The sequence below is a fragment of the Liolophura sinensis genome, chromosome 13, assembly GCF_032854445.1.
Source record: "Liolophura sinensis isolate JHLJ2023 chromosome 13, CUHK_Ljap_v2, whole genome shotgun sequence".
Taxonomy (NCBI): domain Eukaryota; kingdom Metazoa; phylum Mollusca; class Polyplacophora; order Chitonida; family Chitonidae; genus Liolophura; species Liolophura sinensis.
This window is the reverse complement of record NC_088307.1, coordinates 27,673,055-27,686,567: the sequence shown is the minus strand read 5'-3', so window position 1 is coordinate 27,686,567 and position 13,513 is coordinate 27,673,055. Positions and strand designations below refer to the sequence as shown.

At 38.5% G+C, this 13,513-nt stretch overlaps 2 protein-coding genes across 3 annotated transcripts in view; one reads left to right on the top strand and one right to left on the bottom strand.

Annotated features, from left to right (window-relative positions):
* The window catches only part of LOC135480212 (uncharacterized), a 37,360-nt gene that overhangs the window by 13,327 nt on the left and 10,520 nt on the right, over positions 1-13,513 (top strand). The window lies entirely within an intron of this gene.
* LOC135480348 (uncharacterized) lies at positions 3,285-6,096 on the bottom strand. The gene is made up of 5 exons (XM_064760176.1): positions 5,947-6,096; positions 4,899-5,036; positions 4,503-4,601; positions 4,099-4,252; positions 3,285-3,535 (listed from the first exon to the last, which is right to left on the bottom strand). The coding sequence occupies exons 1-5, from the start codon at positions 6,094-6,096 to the stop codon at positions 3,447-3,449; spliced, it is 630 nt and encodes a 209-aa protein (XP_064616246.1). The 3' UTR covers positions 3,285-3,446.

Below are 13,513 nucleotides of genomic sequence, written 5' to 3'. Positions count from 1 at the left end.
ACGGCACATATATACTTTTTACGGAAAAGACATTTTATTTACCCAAGCCGGAGACATGAAAGTCTCTCTGCTTCACCAAGCAGCAGTGTAATACTAACCCGGTGGTCTTATCAAACCTCCACTGCCTGTCCGCCGTATCTAGTATAGGCCTATACAAGGGATCCCTTCACCCATACTAAAATGTTATACCAACCCGACATTGAAGAATACGCGGTATACTTCTTTCACAGCCTTTCTTATGTATACGATTCTTAGAACTGTAGTCTATTTCTTTAAAAATTCATTAAATGCAAATAATAACGTCAGTGAGGAAAGGCCACTTGGTTGTGTATGAATAATTGTGAACAGTTTTGTTGATGGGGATTATCGAACGTGTGATCAAGGCAATAACTTTGATTATTCTCCGACGTTTATGTAGCCATTTTCCTAAAGATGTATGGATAGAAGACTTTTGTATTCTTCAGAGATGGAATTGTTCTACATTATTCTTCGGATAATATGTGTTTTTAAACTCTGCCTGAATTTTGTGCGGAGCTTCTCGTGGCTTGGTCGGAATTAAACTATCAGTTGAATGTCGATGTACACAAACCAAAACAACTAATGTTTTGACTATTTTTGTAAATAACGTATCACCAATGCGGTCACTATGTGTTCAATTCCAGCTGATGCTGGCCTCCTCTCACCATAATGCTGACCGCCGTCGAATAAATGGAATGTTTTAGGGAACTGGGTAAAACACCAATCAAATAAATAAATAAATAAGTGGCTTTTCCCGTTATACATGTCGAGCAGGAGTTCATTTCTCTATACAAGCCATTTTTGTACACCGTGTTTGGCGGCCCTTCTATCAGTACAAGTATATACAATCCATTTTTGTACACCGTACTTGGCGGCACTTCTATCAGTACCAGTATATACAATCCATTCTTGTACACCGTACTTGGCGACACTTCTCTCAGTACCAGTATATACAGACCATTCTTGTATACAGTGCTTGGCGGCAATTTATCAGTAGCAGTAAGTAAAATTCCACCTAAAGTTAACTAAAGTTAAGTTAATGGGAAAGAACAGTGTGTCATTTTTGTGTATTAAAATAAAACTGTCTACTTTACAGACATGAGATACGCACCATTGCACGTGGCATGGAAAATAACGTTTGGAAATGATTTTGTGTGTGCTTTTCGCAAAAACAAGTCTACGACACTCTACACTGACTTTCTTGAACTCGGGAAATGTTTAAAAATTCCAGAAAAAGTGTCTATATTTATAACTAAATTACATAATTGGCGTATACGTTTAATACTGACCCAAGGCCCCCCCCCCCCCCCCAAAAAAAAAAAAAAAAATAGAAAACAAGGGTGAAGGCAATGACACACAGCTTGATGTATTTTCTTCTTGATCACGGGATTTCAACATACAATGTATTGTATCAAAATATGGATACTCACGGTTGTTCTTGCCAGATAACAAGTCAGATACAAGTATGGCTTATGCCATAAATATATTTAGTAGCTACGGCCTTAAACTTACTCTGTGTTAGCATTACAGGTAAAAGAAATGTTTTTTCTTACAGATTTATGGACGGTAAATTGCTCTTTTGGTTTAAATAGATAGTCGTAGATCATAAGGAAATCCTCCATGTTATCGATTTTAACCAGTCAGACTACTTTTTTCTACAGCCCTATGTGGCTCTTGTTTCTGGTGTGACGTGCTGCAATGTTTTCTTTTTCCACCTACACTGAAGAGCTTAGGGCTCCAGAGACGCGGCATGGTGATATCAGTTTCCACCTAGACTGAAGAGCTTAGGATTCCAGAGGTGCGGCATGGTGATATCAGTTTCCATACAGACTGGAGAGCTTAGGGTTCCAGTGACGCAGCATGGTGATATTAGTGCCGTTAACATGACACGTCCCACGGACCCATAAGACTGATTAAATAATGATTTGCAGAGTTACCAATCATGTCAAAAAACACTGTAGCCGCTTAGGTTATAGTAAAGATCGCTAACAAGGTATCATCGTCAGTAAAATGTTCTTCAGAATGGCGTTAATCATCAATCAAATAAATACAAAAAAATAATTCCTTTGACTATTTTTCTTCTTCGCCGTCAATCTTTGTTGTGCCGTTCATCCTTATACCACATAGGTATATTGAGTGATATTACCTTTGAGGTTACACATACGCAATTGGTGCATTTAGATCCAAGATTTGCCCCCGAACTGGCGAGCGAAGGGGCACTGACTGGATAATAATGCCACACAAACTTAATGGATTGTTGACACACTATGGAATTATCTACTACTATCTTGCACTTAATTAAAATATATCCTTATCTTGTTTGCTTTGGATAGAAATAATTTTTTTTGCTGAGTGTTAGTACATCTATTTTTTAAAAAATCATTGATTTATAAACTGAGATCAGCTTGTTGTGGATTTATCACATTAAGTTTGTAGTGCATTTATTAAATTTTTTTTAAACATTATACTCAAATATGTTTCACTTGTAAACGAAACCGAGGTACCCGGGGTTAGCCACCGACCCTTGGCAACTTACTCACAAGCTTCCCTACTGATGTACAGACCTAGACCCGATAAGAGCATCACTTTCGCAATGCAGTTCTCAGGTCTCCATAAGCCTCCGCGAACAACGAATGACGTCAAATTGTATCTTACGCGAGATGAATGGGTATTTATTTAACAGGGACGTTTCTGAACTTTATTACCATGGACATTGTGTCATGAAAGACATGAGTTTATTAGGTTACCATGAACACACGTATGTGCATATTTAATACCCCACTGGAGACATTTCTGTAAAACACCAATAACTCCATTAATCACTTATTTTTCGCAGACACCATGGCGGGTCAGTTTTGAGCCTGGAGAAAACCTAAGGCGACCGGAGTCATATGAGTTGCCTTTCGTGAATAACTAGCAAACTCTCCTATGTATAAAGTATATACTTGCACGCCATATTGGAGGCAAACAGCAAGGGTCACCAATGTGTCACTTTAGCTGCTCTCCCCTGCTGTATCAACTTTGTGATCCGTCAAAGGATAATCCCTTTGGCAGGGTAACAATTCGTGAAAGGTTAATCCCTTGGGAGGGTAATAATCCGCCGAAGGATAATTCCTTTGGGAAGATAATTATCCGTCAAAGGGTAATCCCTATGGGAAGGTGATAATCAACCAGGACTTATAATAGGCGTATGAGCACACTGATCAAGGTCTACACACTCAACAAAGACGAACCAACTGTATAACAAGATATGCGTCAATGGCTGATATTTATTTGTCGTTGGTTGAATACAAAACAGGGTAAAAGTTAGTTTGAATTAATTCAAATCTGAGCCTTTAGGGTTTGTTCGCTCGGTAAGTAGACGCATAATTCGGTTATTACAGGTAAGCCAGTTGACAGTTCATCTCCGTTGGCATCAACAAAGGTAATCACCATTCAATGGTTATGACAAACCTCACACCAAATATCTTTCCTTTGATCCGGATATAATCTCGCCTTCCTCGTGCTTGTACGTTGTCTGTGAAGAATACAACAATGGGTTTGGCTTACAAACAGTGGTTGTGATTTACAGCTAGTAGGTTGCGTTCAAACTGTGTACAGAAAAATCTTGAAATTATTTGGGGAATGTCACGTGTTATTTATTTAGATATTTATTTGTATGGGTTATATTCAGCTTGTTGGTAAGAACAAGGGTGATAATGTATGAGAAGAAATCCAGTGGACATCTGTCTATATAACGATAACCAGTAAAACTAGCTAATAAGATACAAACTAAAGTCATGATCTATATGAAAGAATCATGAGTGATGGTCGGGTCTTTTATTGTGATGTCGCAATAGCCAAGAAATCATAGGGCAGAACATTGTGTTTCTGTTCCATAGTTGAGATTATCTTTGTCCTAAAAAATAAACACTTTCTTGACTGTAGTCTTTAGTTTCTTTAAAATGTACTTTTTGTTTGTATTTTTTTTTATCCATACCGGAACAATTTTTTCGGATTTGTTTTACACAGGTTTGCCATAGGGGTCAAATGTGTACTAGCAATTGACCTGCATGCATTCGATGAGTGTGGAAAACGCACCTGGGCCATTGGCGTCCTTCAGCCAATACATGGGCAGATTTCTGCAGAACTCCACCACGTGAGAACCTAGTGCTCGCTGCGCAAGTTGAAAAGGGATAGTCTCTTTTGATCTTACTTTAGTCCGAGTGTCGTAGTTTTCAAGGTCAAACGTTGTCTGCAAATCAAACCAATATACATATGTGCGTGGTACAGATTTTTTAACCCCCCCCCCCACCCCCCGACCCATAGACATGACAGAGTATGTTCCGCTCTCCACGTTCGCTACTTACAAGTATAACTGACCGCCGCCATTGACACACTTTTCTCTCGGTTTAGCTTTCCAAACACCTTTCGAATGTCTAACTTGACGCTTATATTTAAGTAATTTCTTTTATATCACAAGATCTTATTTTTTTTACACTTACTTGGTTGCCCTGGGCCGTTGCCTTAGCCTCCTCGAACTGGATATCCAGAGTGGAGATGAAACACTCGTTCCTGTTAAGGTCTTTTATGGCTTGTATTTTCTGGGCGACAAAATCAAATAAATTCAATCCTTAAACATGGACTAATAGTGGTTTCGATGTTACAGTTTGCAATCATTGGTATGGCCGTAAAGAAATCGTCCGGTGTGCATCCTATAACATACCTTTTTAACGGATTATGGCGGTAAATGTTGAACTGACGGTTAATATCACCTTCGTTTAATTCACTTACAAAAGAGACCCAACAAGCCTACCAACAAGCTACAGTCGAGCGACGAGGGCCTTGATTTGACTCAGGAGAACTAGGGAGAACATGCTTCGTATTACAAGACACTTTACCCTGTTGAAGTCCTGGAAAGTCATGGTGTCATGGAGTGTCTGATTGGGTGTCCTGGTTTCCGTTATGATCACCCGCTCTGTGTCCTTCACCTCAACCTTTCCCGTGGATTGGGACTCCGAGATAATCAAGGAGAATTTCTGAAAGTAAATGAATCTATACAATTGGTAAAATAGAACAAAAAATATCCTCTTAATATGACGTATGGAAGAATCTGTATTAAAACATATCGGTGAATAACTGGAACTGGAACCATTCCTTTGATCCTGCTGTTTATTAAAGAAGTGTGAAACCGGTTTCGGTTTCTGCTGTAGTCATCATCTTAATGAAATAGTTTAGCAAACAAATAATTGAAATCAAATTCATTAGTGCACCGGTCGGCGATTTTTAGACTGAAATTATAACTTCTGTGGTATACTCTTCACTCTTCAGTTTGGAAGCAAGTCTTGGACCCAGTTCCATGAATTTTGCTTTTGTAACTTATAAGATCCTGTTTGCCGTTAGACAGGAGACATTCTGCAGACATGGAGGTGATAACATCCGTCATTGATTATCGAAAAAGTATCGACCCTCGCTGAAAGCGTTATCCAGCAACTTACTGTAGCCTGTCGACTTGAAATGTCCTACAGGCTTCTGGATCAAACTGATGTGAAGTTTGGGATTATCGCTAGCTACTGCTGTCTGAAATAACACGTTTAGTCCTGTAACCTCGGGCATTGCACTGGATTTAAAAAGGGAATGTCTTTGTGCCCTAGTACCTGAATGATTTATAAAACACATACTACGTACGTTTTATCTACAGTTTGATGTCTGTGAAAGATTGTAATGGGAAATTCTTCCTGGTGAAGGAGTTTCCTTGGTGTGTAACAAGGAATCCAGGCTGATGAGGGAGTTTCCTTGGTGAAAGCACCTGAAGCCAAGACTAGAGGCTAGTCAATCGAGGGTGTAACGGTTGGCTAAACTAGCTCGAAATGTTATTGTTATTAATAGGGGAAAAAGTGTGTTATCTTTTTCTTTTGAAAATATTTATCCCATCAGAACATCTCTTACCTCGTTTTTGGGTGTATTCCTGGCTTGACATATGTAAGTACCGTAGTAAAGGGAGAAAACCACGGCTATTACAATTAATGCCGTCAGCAAACTCGCTCCAACAGCTGCTAGAATCGCACGTTTATTATTTGCGTTCTTCTGTATCTCCATTGCCGTCTGTCAATAAAGGAAAACGTAACCATGTAAAAATTGTGTAATTCAAAAGTAACTGTGGAGAATACTTTCTTAGATTCGTTAGGCGTGACCAGGTAGCATACACTTTTTATATTTGACTTTTGACTTATTTGATTGGTGTTTTACGCCGTGCTCAAGAATATTTCACTTATACAGCATTATGGTGGGAGCGTAACTCCGGGGTAACCCACGACCTTCCGCAGGTTGCTAGATAAAATTCATACGTACGGCCGGGAAGGAACCCAGCGTGAGCTGGACTTGAACTCAAAGCAACCGCATTGGTGAGAGGCTCCTGGGCCATTACTCTTCGCTAGCGCGCTAACCAAGTGATCCACGGAGGCCCAACGCCCCCCTCCCCCTCCTCTTACCCCGGACTTACACTTTTTAGATGTAGCAATGTTGCAGTGTTTTGGTCTGTCTTTTGAAATCCACGTACCGATTATGATTAAGGAGAGAAAAATAAATCTTCATTGAAAGACCAACAATATTTGTGTTTAGTGTTTAAGCTAGATTCCTATATTTCTATAAAAAGTTCATCAAGATTTATGAGAATTCTTCAGTTTTCTTCCATAAAAATATTTGCCAATGTGCGTTTCTTTGGTCTCCATTTATATTCAAACCATTACGTATTTTATGTGCTGTGTATAAATATCCACATGCAAATTCGTCCAAGTTTTGATATTGATAAATCGTACCAACCCAATCAGTCATAATGCATGCTCTTGGTGAATTATCGCAGGACACAGATTATATAAAGTAAGGACATATTTATAATCATACAAATTGTACGACATGCAGTCAATATCTTTGAATAATGAGGGTAAGGTGCAGAAAACTGAATTTAATCAGATCACTCAAAAAACTAGTTCATTTTAACACCATATCAGGGTAAATACAAAGTATCGTGTTATTATGACATAATGCTGTGTTATGTTGAACATGATATCCTGTTAATCTAAAAAATATCTATGTTGAATTAATACAACATATGTCAAACTTAAAAAAAGAAACTGTCATTGATGTCGTAACACCGGCTGAAAAGGAAACTGCTGCCGTTTTTGCACATATAAATACATGCAAAGCAATATACCAAAGATAGTTTGAATCCAAATATTGTAGGTCATAATTACTGCAGTGGTTTCTGTGGAAACTTAGCAATGTGATCTGATTATGCCGTAGGATATATACAAGCCTATATTTATTTAAAATATATTTGATTTTTCAGCTACTTTAGAGTGAACATGGCGCGTGTCACGTGCAGAATAAAAACCTACAGACGCGTTGTACAGAAGGCTATGTTCAAACGAGATTTATACGCCTTGCCAACACAGACAGAAAAGAATTTGTTTCGAAAGACAAAACTCTGTTCTGTTTGCCGCACTTGCGGATGTCTACAGGCAGCTGATGCTGACAACCAAGTAGGCAGAGACGAAAACGAAAGGGACTGTTGAAAGTTCGCCTTGCCTCACTGCCTAACCCCAAACTTCTGTCGTTTGAAAATAGAACACGACTGAATCCCTTGAGCGGGGTATCTCGCGTTTTGTTTACACCTTCTATGTCTAGACCCAGTCACGTGGACCTAATTTCAGAACCACCCTATATTGTTCAGTACCCATTATACTTAAACAGGAGAGATTCTAGGTGATGTGACGTCAGTCTAGATAGCATAGCAAAATAGCGCTGCCATAGGAGTGGCGATGTAATGCCGATTTTTTGCGATTTATTCTGTTGATGAGCGTTATTAAACTATGCAAACCTTCCACTGGAATTAATTCAAATTTGTTGTCTGACTTTAGATTCACTTTGATATCATACCAGAAATAAATCTTCTTGTTCCAAGAATCTTGTTAAATCTTTCACACGAAAACTTTTTCAGCTCGAAACAGACATGCGTATACCAACAGTCAAGCAAAGATGGACATTCAAGTTCAATAATCGTAAGGCCAATTCCCAAAAGAACACTTAACACAAAATACCGAAGAACCTAAAAAAGTATATAGTCAGTATTACCTCAGATTTGACCTCTTTCAGCTCTGCCGATTTTGCTACGTTCTGGAACCCAGTCATGGTCGTGAATGGCCGTCGGACACATTACAGAGGCTTTTAAACTTTTCCGCCACAAAAGGATCCGATTCATTGTAGATGTGGCGATACGTCATCTATTAATGTGCATTCAACCATATTCAAGATATTTAGCATAACAGGTCTGGCTTCTTTGGGAAAAGCACGTTTCTAGAACATAACACGGCAAAAAAATGTCTTCCTTGATCATTAAGTGCCCTTTTTCTAAGTGGTAAAGACATATATGTACGCTGCACTCCCACTCTTCTGGTTCAATGGTTCAAATCCCACTTACGCCTAACTGGCGAATTTTTTATTTTTGCCTTTTCATGTTTTACCCGTTTTACACGACATAACAGAGAGATAACAAGAGCGTCTATGCTTTAAAAGTTAGAGAATTCAAATACAATGACATCATAGCTTTGCCCGTTAAATTTACCTTTTCTATACTTACTCTCTTTTCATATGAAAAAGATTTAAAGATGCGGGGTCCTCCGTGGCCGCAGGGATTAGTACGCCAGCACTAGTCAGGTCCAGCTCACGGTAGCGTCCACTCGGCCGTGCGTGGGAAGGTGTGCAGCATTCTGTCGATGGTTTTGGGGTTTCCTCCGAGATATATCCGGTTTCCGCCCACCATAATGCTGGCCGCCGTCGAATAAGTAATATTCGTGTGTGCAGGCGTAAAACACCCATCAAATAAATAAAAAGCTAAATAAAGATGCGTTAATGGCAGTAATATAAACACCAACACACACAATCTTCAGCAATATAAATACCCACATACTAACACACAGTCATCCAACAATATGAATACCCACATACTAACACACAAGCATCCAACAATATAAATACCCACATACTAACACACAATCATCCAGCAATATAAATACCCAGATACTGACACACAATCATCCAGCAATATAATTATCAAAATACTAACACACAATCATCCAGCAATATAAATACCAACATACTGACACACAATCATTCAGCAATATGGATACCAACACACTGACACACAATCATTCAGCAATATAGATACCCACATACTAGCACACGATCATCCAGCAATATAAGTAACCACATACTGAAGAAGTCGGCAATCAGTAGATAGACATCTAATACCTGTATAAACTAGATCATCTTAAAGTCACTTACCAGTTTATCCATGCAGTGTCATGCACTTAATCGAATGCAAGACAGCACTGGGTACTAGATCTAAATGTTTAATGTAAATCTTAACACATTGGATAGGGCTACGCTATTAAGTATGAGATCGCCGATAGCGATCAACAGTGCCGTAAAGGTGAATTGCAAAGGCTTGTGGCCTGTAAGTGAAAGGTAATATGAGAGATACTGCATGATAATGACTGCGTCGCGTTTTTTATATTGTTTATATACAATTCATGCAGTTTGATGTTCATGTGTCATTAGTAGTATTTATTTGTTTTATTTTTTTGATTGGTGATTTTAGGAATATTAATATTAATATATATTAATATTTCATTTATACGACGGCGGCCAGCATTATGATAGGAGGAAACCGGACAGAGCCTAGAGGAAACACACAACCATCCGCAGGCTGCTGGCAGACCATACCACAAACGGCCGGAGAGGACGACAGCATGTGCTGGACATGAACTAACAGCAACTGCATTGGTGAGAGACTTCTGGGCTAGCGGGCTAACCAACTGAGCCACTGACTATAAGTAAGCCGCTCGAATTCGGACAGTGTACAATGGGTACAATGGGGTGTAAAATTATACGATTGATTCCTCATGGATTTATAAACGTCGTGACGTCAAAGTGGCCCTGGTTAATTCGCCTGTCCACGACTGTATAAAAACTGTTACATTTATATGATTTAAACCATGATTGACGGTCTCAAAATAAAGATGGGCCATGGATGTTGTCTATAACATGTTTCTATGGGGCATCTGTAAAGATTCATGTCAAAACCACTTATGGGCCTCGTTTCGTTTCCCATCCTCCAAATTATATATGTTCTTGGCAGTCTACACACAGATGTTCATATATTCTCTCTCACAATATAATGCTCATTGCTGCCGTTGTACTGAATTATATATGCTGGAGTGTGACAAATAAATACCTTTTCTTTGATGGGTATCCATGGCATCAACTATAAAAAAACTAAAAATATAAAAATATTAGTATGTTGCTAGTAGTTTCATCTAAACTTGAGTACTATCATGTTAACCGGTGTATCTTAATATGGTATATCTTACTAGCCGATGTGCTTTCGCATCGACTCATTGTCTTGTTTCACGGTTATTTCACCAAACAATGGAAATAGTGTCAACAGGAAATAGGATTCTGATTGTATCAGCAATGACCAATGATATTACTTCCGTTGATTATATAAAGTGTGGTCCATACCAAACAAACATCATCAGTTCGTAGCTGCGACTCTTTCAGATAAGTTTACTGATGTTAGCTGTCTCAGATAAAAATGCATTTGTTCATCTGGCCTCATGGGTACAAAAATATAGCAAAATGGAATTGAACACACGTCTAACAAAGTGTCCAACGTACTGGAAGTGCATTTATTAGATACAGGACTATATTCAAGTTTGAAACTTGAACTAGATGTAACGCCTAGAATATCGACTGTCTTCTATGCATCAGGAAAAACTACAGACATCTCCTTCTCTTACATGTTACCGGCTTTATTTACTGTTTGCATGTTATTTCTTACATGTTTCTTTGGGAACTGGTATCTTACGTTGTTTTGTAGATGGGTCTTAGGACTATTGACTTGGAAAGTCTCATTCTGTTTTGCGAGAGTTACACAAATGTCGTGCATGGGTTTTAGATCTGTATGAACCTTGCACAATGACCCTGCCTTAGTCCACTGTCTAAATACAATATATTAAAACCTGTTATTAATTACAGAGAAAATGTATCAAAATGACAGTGCTTTGAAACACTCCCATTGAGTCTCAGTACTGCCATAGCTTTATTTATTCGGCCTATATTCAAGATAACCCTGATTCATGACTGGCCTTTGATAACTCATGCGCACCATGGCCCTTTGATAGGCTTTATAAGTGGTATTTTGTATGTGTAAAAGTCTGTGTGTTGTGATGAGATAGGCGGGGGCTGAAGGGCTCACAGCAAGATTGTATATCTCCACCATCAATCAGTTCATCTTATTACCGGAGAAAGCTTGTGACCTATATTTCAGGCATATCGTGTCTCTTTGTTCAAACACAAATTTTTTCCCTTGACCCACAGATGACCCTGATTACATTACGTTCAAATCCATTATGTACCAGTAGTGATGGTACCACTCCCCCACCAATCGGTTCTTTTTTATTTTACACTTGAGAAAACTGACAATAACCTAACTGGTTATTTAACTTTCTGCACCTATGTAGGCCTTTATACAGTTAAAAAGCGATTTCATTCGATGCTCTTAAACCAATCAGAAACCTCTTCCTGTTTACATTATTTTCATTGGTTGATGAACAAACGATGAAATAATGATACTGAAAATAGATTCTTGTATCAAAGCTATCCCATTCTATTGTACTCTATTTTGTACCTTGGAGAGCTGATGTTGTTCTCTTCTACACGTATGTGCTGGTTTCTCTGTACAGTTAAAAGCTGATCATGTTAATAGCACTCACAGTGGTCTCTGCCTGCTCCAGAAACAAAGCTGCTAGACGTTCCAATCCTCAAACTGGAGGGCGTTTAGATAGGTTCTTGAAACGGTGGTTGTAATTAAAAAGCATGGCTGGACCGAAAATGGCAGACAAGTCGAAATATTTTGACTTGGTAGGCTTTCATGTTCTAAAATACTGAACTAACAGATGGTAAATAATCTTATTAGCAGTTCAATCTTTCTTTCCGCGCATTTTTTTTTAAATTTTTGTTTTCTTTTTGAGCTAGACACTTTATATCTCCTATCCTTTGCTTTTTTTGGAAAACACGAAGTTGGAAAATCAGTAAATAAAAAGGCAGAACAAAAATAGTAATAAATCGTAACAAATCAATAAATAATAAAAACAAACAAACAAAAAACAGTCAAAACTGTAACAAATGAAAATGTATTATTATTATTATTATTGTTTTATTTTTATTTCGTTTTTTAGGGTTTTGAGATCAAGTCTCATGCCTGTTTTCCTCTCACCATAAAAAAACACCTTTTAAATAGCTGAAAAATTATTTTTTGTTTCAGACAACACCAGAAATACACCAATCCAGAAGAGGACAAAAGAGGTGTCCAGTGCTTATACTGTGGTTGCTTCACTCTCCACTACACTGGTGCTAGGTTTGCTTTCCTTCGGTGTCATTGTCAACCTTCAAGAAAAGAAAGCTGACGAGAAACCCGATGTAAAGTAGCAAGTTATTCGGCTTTTTGTTAGTTTGTGTTTTTGTGTTTAAAACGGTGTTCTGAGTCATTTATTACGTAACTGTATACTACATGTACTTTATTCTTACCTTGTTTTCACATTGCCAATCAGGCTTTTAAGCCAGGTCTTTGTTCGACAATGTTTTTCCGGAAAACCGGAAATGTGGATATACAGGAGTTGGCCTTGATTGATAACAAAAGGAGACGATTCTCAGATTCTATGAGTTTACAGGCTTCCAGGGCATGTCGATGGAATGTGTGTATGGGGCATTGGGCCTTGTACATGACATGCTTTGTACATGACTTGTGCGTGACATGACTATGGGGCATTGAATCTTGTCTCTGGGGCTTGACTTTATGGGGCGTCAGGCTTTGTCACAGTAATGGTAAAGCCCGAAATAAAAACCTTTCGGAATGGCTAAAACGTCGGTGAGATTAACCGACGCATGGTCAACAGAATGTTGCAATCATTTGGGAATAACTTTAAATTTGGTCATACTTGGTCAGTTTGGTAGCACAAAATATGTATCTGATATTTACACTTTCTTTAGTTATGGGACTTTACCTACTGCAGGATGATATTATCCGTAGTATGCTGTCTGTTTACATAGGGCTACGAGCGACTTTAAACTGAACAAATGCTTTCTGAACAGGTTTCTCGTCCGTCAAACAAATGGTGGAAGCCAGACAAGTCAGTAATTTTAAAAAAAGTTGGTTCGTGCTTGTTTATTTATTTATTTATATACTTATTTAGTTATTGGTGTTTCATGCAGTACTCAAGACGGCTGCGATCATTATGATGGGAGGAAACTGCGCAGAGTACCGTGGAAAGCCAAGAGCATCCATGTTTTGATTAAAACGCGCAAACACGAAAAAACGAGAATACGAAAAGGCAAAGAACGAAAATTCGAAACTGCGGAGATAGAAAACACGAAAGTGCAAGGTGAAAGCAAGAAA